Source organism: Caretta caretta, chromosome 23 (assembly GCF_965140235.1).
Source record: "Caretta caretta isolate rCarCar2 chromosome 23, rCarCar1.hap1, whole genome shotgun sequence".
Classification (NCBI taxonomy): Eukaryota; Metazoa; Chordata; order Testudines; family Cheloniidae; genus Caretta; species Caretta caretta.
The window spans coordinates 14,373,338-14,378,339 of record NC_134228.1 but is presented as its reverse complement, the minus strand read 5'-3'; the positions used below and the strand labels follow the sequence as shown (position 1 = coordinate 14,378,339).

The 5,002-nt window shown below is 48.8% G+C and overlaps 1 protein-coding gene across 1 annotated transcript; it reads right to left on the bottom strand.

Moving 5' to 3' along the window:
• Window positions 1-226: 226 nt before the first annotated feature.
• LOC142069866 (uncharacterized) lies at window positions 227-2,310 on the bottom strand. Its single transcript, XM_075122487.1, has 2 exons — window positions 1,444-2,310; window positions 227-855 (listed from the first exon to the last, which is right to left on the bottom strand). The coding sequence occupies exons 1-2, from the start codon at window positions 2,024-2,026 to the stop codon at window positions 314-316; spliced, it is 1,125 nt and encodes a 374-aa protein (XP_074978588.1). The 5' UTR covers window positions 2,027-2,310; the 3' UTR covers window positions 227-313.
• Between the last annotated feature and the right edge of the window lie 2,692 nt (window positions 2,311-5,002).

The window sequence follows — 5,002 nt, the reverse complement described above, 5'->3', positions numbered from 1 at the left end:
CATCAGAGAAGCTTTGAAAACCAGTTTCATGACTGGCCAGGCTACGGTGTGAAAGTTCTGTTTGTTTCTCCTTGATGAAACCCCCCGCACTTGGTTCACTCTACTTCCCTGTAAGCTAACCACCCTCCCCTCCTCCCTTTAATCATTGCTTGCAGAGGCAATAAAGTCATTGCTGCTTCACAGTCATGCATTCGTTATTCATTCATCACACAAACAGGGAGATGACTACCAAGGTATCCCAGGAGGGGTGGTGGAGGAGGGAAGGAAAATGCCACACAGCACATTAAACACAGCACTTTAAAAGTTTACAACTTTAAAATTTATTGAATGACAGCCTTCTTTTTTTTGGGCAATCCTCTGTGGTGGAGTGGCTGGTTGGCCGGAGGCCCCCCCACCGCGTTCTTGGGCGTCTGGGTGTGGAGACTATGGAACTTGGGGAGGAGGGCGGTTGGTTACAGAGGGGCAGCAGTGGCAGTCTGTGCTCCAGCTGCCTTTGCTGCAGCTCAACCATACACTGGAGCATACTGGTTTGGTCCTGCAGCAGCCTCAGCATTGAATCCTGCCTCCTCTCATCACGCTGCCGCCACATTTGAGCTTCAGCCCTGTCTTCAGCCCGCCACTTACTCCCTTCAGCCCGCCACTTACTCTCTTCAGCCCTCCACCTCTCCTCCCAGTCATTTTGTGCTTTCCTGCACTCTGACATTATTTGCCTCCACGCATTCGTCTGTGCTCTGTCAGTGTGGGAGGACAGCATGAGTTCGGAGAACATTTCATCGCGAGTGCGTTTTTTTTTCTTTCTAAGCTTCACTAGCCTCTGGGAAGGAGAAGATCCTGTGATCATTGAAACACATGCAGCTGGTGGAGAAAAAAAAAGGGACAGCGGTATTTAAAAAGACACATTTTATAAAACAGTGGCTACACTCCTTCAGGGTAAACCTTGCTGTTAACATTACATACATAGCACATGTGCTTTCGTTACAAGGTCGCATTTTGCCTCCCCCCACCGCGTGGCTACCCCCTCAACCTTCCCCCCTCCCTGTGGCTAACAGCGGGGAACATTTCTGTTTAGCCACAGGCAAACAGCCCAGCAGGAATGGGCTCCTCTGAGTGTCCCCTGAAGAAAAGCACTCTATTTCAACCAGGTGACCATGAATTATATCTCACTCTCCTGAGGATAACACAGAGAGATAAAGAACGGATGTTGTTTGAATGCCAGCAAACATACACTGCAATGCTTTGTTCTACAATGATTCCCGAGTACGTGTTACTGGCCTGGAGTGGTAAAGTGCCCTACCATGAAGGACGCAATAAGGCTGCCCTCCCCAGAAACCTTTTGCAAAGGCTTTAGGACTACATCTAGGAGAACCGCGAATGCCAGGGCAAAGTAATCCTTTCACATGCTTGCTTTTAAACCATGTACAGTATTTTAAAAGGTACACTCACCAGAGGTCCCTTCTCCGCCTGCTGGGTCCAGGAGGCAGCCTTGGGTGGGTTCGGGGGGTGCTGGCTCCAGGTCTAGGGTGAGAAACAGTTCCTGGCTGTCGGGAAAACCGGTTTCTCCGCTTGCTTGCTGTGAGCTATCTACAACCTCCTCATCATCATCATCTTCTTCGTCCCCAAAACCTACTTTCGTATTGCCTCCATCTCCATTGAAGGAGTCAAACAACACAGCTGGGGTAGTGGTGGCTGAACCCCCTAAAATGGCATGCAGCTCATCATAGAAGCGGCATGTTTGGGGCTCTGACCCAGAGCGGCTGTTCGCCTCTCTGGTTTTCTGGTAGGCTTGCCTCAGCTCCTTCAGTTTCACGCGGCACTGCTTTGGGTCCCTGTTATGGCCTCTGTCCTTCATGCCCTGGGAGATTTTCAGAAAGGTTTTGGCATTTCGAAAACTGGAACGGAGTTCTGATAGCACGGATTCCTCTCCCCAAACAGCGATCAGATCCCGTACCTCCCGTTCGGTCCATGCTGGAGCTTTTTTGCGATTCTGGGACTCCATCATGGTCACCTGTGCTGATGAGCTCTGCATGGTCACCTGCAGCTTGCCACGCTGGCCAAACAGGAAATGAGATTCAAAAGTTCGCGGTTCTTTTCCTGTCTACCTGGCCAGTGCATCTGAGTTGAGAGTGCTGTCCAGAGCGGTCACAATGGAGCACTCTGGGATAGCTCCCGGAGGCCAATACCATCGAATTGTGTCCACAGTACCCCAAATTCGAGCCGGCAACGTCGATTTAAGTGCTAATCCACTTGTCAGGGGTGGAGTAAGGAAATCGATTTTAAGAGCCCTTTAAGTCGAAATAAAGGGCTTCATTGTGTGGATGGGTGCAGGTTTAAATCGATTTAACGCTGCTAAATTCGACCTAAAGTCCTAGTGTAGACCAGGGCTTAGAGAAACAAGGCTTAAATCCTAAAGATGTGACAAGCTACTACCCAGTAAGCAGGGCTTAATTTTTGCCAGGGCTTGCCAGAACTGAACCACAGTGCCTTGGCACTTGCTGCAACAGTTATTAATGTAAAAAAATTGCTTGAGCCCTGGCACCTCTTTCGTTACAAGTTAAGCACTGCCAATTAGTGACCCTAGATCATAAGTTGTCGCAAAATAGCAATGACCCGAGATCACAGGATGTCATAAGGTAGAATACTGCATTCAGTAAGTGTTCAACGGCTGATATTTAGGAAACTTATATTGCAATGTACCCACTAAAGATGGTTAGAGTATTTGGGGGATTTTTGCAGACTCAGGGGGCCAGAAGTTGTTATGGTGATTGAGTGACATAATTGAGTGACATAAATGACATAAATGTCAGTGGTAAGCTATTACTATTGCTATTACCAGCAGGACAGTGGGGTGGGAGGAGGTATTGTTTCATATTCTCTGTGTATATATAAAGTCTGCTACAGTTTCCACAGTATGCATCTGATGAAGTGAGCTGTAGCTCACGAAAGCTCATGCTCAAATAAATTGGTTAGTCTCTAAGGTGCCACAAGTACTCCTTTTCTTTTTGCGAATACAGACTAACACGGCTGATACTCTGAAACCAGTGGGTATAAGAGGAACCAACAAATTAGTAGCCTATGAAAAATGGAGCAGCCCGAAAGTCGTGGGGTGGGGAAGCTCAAAAAAGAAAAAGGGGTCAAAAACCTTCATAAATGTGTGCGAACTCCAGCGAGCACAGTATAGAAGCGGTGTTCCGGCCTTCGTGCCTTGGGAGACACCAGGATGACGACGGCTGGTGCTGATGGTGGCGGTGAGGATGAAGATGAGGAATACACACTTTGGGCTTTTCTGCAAGGAATAACATGAAGAATGCAAAGGGGGGGGGTTTCCACTACAGCCATCCAAATCACAATACGCCCCCTACAGTGTCTTCTGACTGACTGACTGATAAAACTCCTGATTACAGAAAGACCACTGTGGACTATCGACATCCTCTCTACTGTCGTGAATCTTGGGGCTGAATACTCCAAGATTAAAGCAGGTGCAAACCCTCCCCCTGGTGGGTAATTAGTTAAAGCAGCAGTTCTCAAACTCTGGGACAGGCCTACCAAGGGAGGTGTGGGAATGTGTCAAGGGAGGTGTGAGCTGTGTGCCCTTTTTTTATTTGATGAGCTCTGGCTGTCAGCCCCGGGTGGTTGGGGCTCATGCAGAAGGGCCGTGCACACCCAAAAGGCAGGATAAAGGTGACAGCTGGAGCCCCACCACCAGGGCTTGGGCTTTCCTCCCCACGTTCCAGCCAATCCTTCACTGGGAGGTGGCTTGGGCTTAGGGTTTCCTTCCCCCCTCCCCACTGGGACGCATCCCGGGCTTGGGCTCTCCTTCCCACCTGCCCTCCCCCATCACCTGCAGGCAGCGGGGCTCTGGCTGTCAGCCTCAGGGTGGCAGCAACTGCATAGAAGTAAGGGTGGCCATCGGGCACTAAGTCTGCTGTAAAAAGTGATGCTGACAAATATAACTTTTCACACGGTTTCCCTTTCTTCTGCGCTGCTGCTGCCTTCAGAGCTGGGCAGCCGGCCAGCAGCCGCTGCTCTCTGCTCTGTCTTCAGAGTTCGGTAGTGGTATATATACTTGGGGGAAGTGCATAAATGACTACAGACACAAAGAAGGGGGGACCTGGTCAAATAAGTTTGAGAACCACTGAGTTAAAGTAACCCATGACTACAGATAAGGTTGCCCCTTATCATCCATCAGAGAGTCCATGCACGAGAGAGACCCTATCAATGTGCTGAGTGTGGGAAAGGGTTCATTCCATGCTTGAAGCTTTTCTCCTATCAGTGAGTCCACCCAGGAGATAAATCCCACCCTGGAGCTCAAATCTAGCAAGACACAGAGGCTCCATATCGGCTAGAGACTGAGGCAAACCAGACATGTTTGTCAACCCTTTCACGCTTCAGATTGTCTTTCATTAAATGCATTTCACTTTTTACATGGCCTCTGTACGTAGATATGCTGGTATGACCTCCATGAGCCCAGCTTTTACTGAAGCCTTCACATCACATTATTGATGAATAAATGCTATGAAAGCAGTGCTAGGTGTAATGAGTTTGACAGGCCTCTTGGGAGTTAACAGTGAACTCTTGGCAGTTGGCATCAAGAGGTTCTTAGAGTTACTTAAGTAAGGTTTTCATTTTAATTTAATTTCATTGTTCCCTGTCTCTTTAGCTGGAGAGTGTTTCTTAGAAAGGAACTCCCCCTTTCTGACTGTCTCTTGGGTAATAATTTGCCAATATTTAAGAGGGAGGGGGGTTAACCATAGGAACAGCTTGCTGAGGGGCGTGATGACTTCTCCATCACTTGGAGTCCATCACATTGAGACTGGAAGTCTCTTTCTCAGAGAGAAACTTTAGCTCACTCCTCAGCTCTTGGCTGGATGTAGGAAGGGCTCCGGGCGTCTGGCCTAAAGTGTGCAGGAAGTGAGGCAAAATGGGTCAGAATTGTCCCCTTCTGGGTGTAGAATGTGTGACGTGATCGTTCCCCTCTATTCGACATTGGTGAGGCCTCATCTGG

Bases quoted from the DNA above. Each gene is read 5' to 3' on its own strand.
- LOC142069866 (XM_075122487.1), bottom strand. From the start codon at position 2,026: ATGCAGAGCTCATCAGCACAGGTGACCATGATGGAGTCCCAGAATCGC. The intron at 856-1,443 runs GTGAGTGTACCT...TTTCTCCACCAG, and splicing joins AGGCGGAGAAGGGACCTCTG to CTGCATGTGTTTCAATGATC.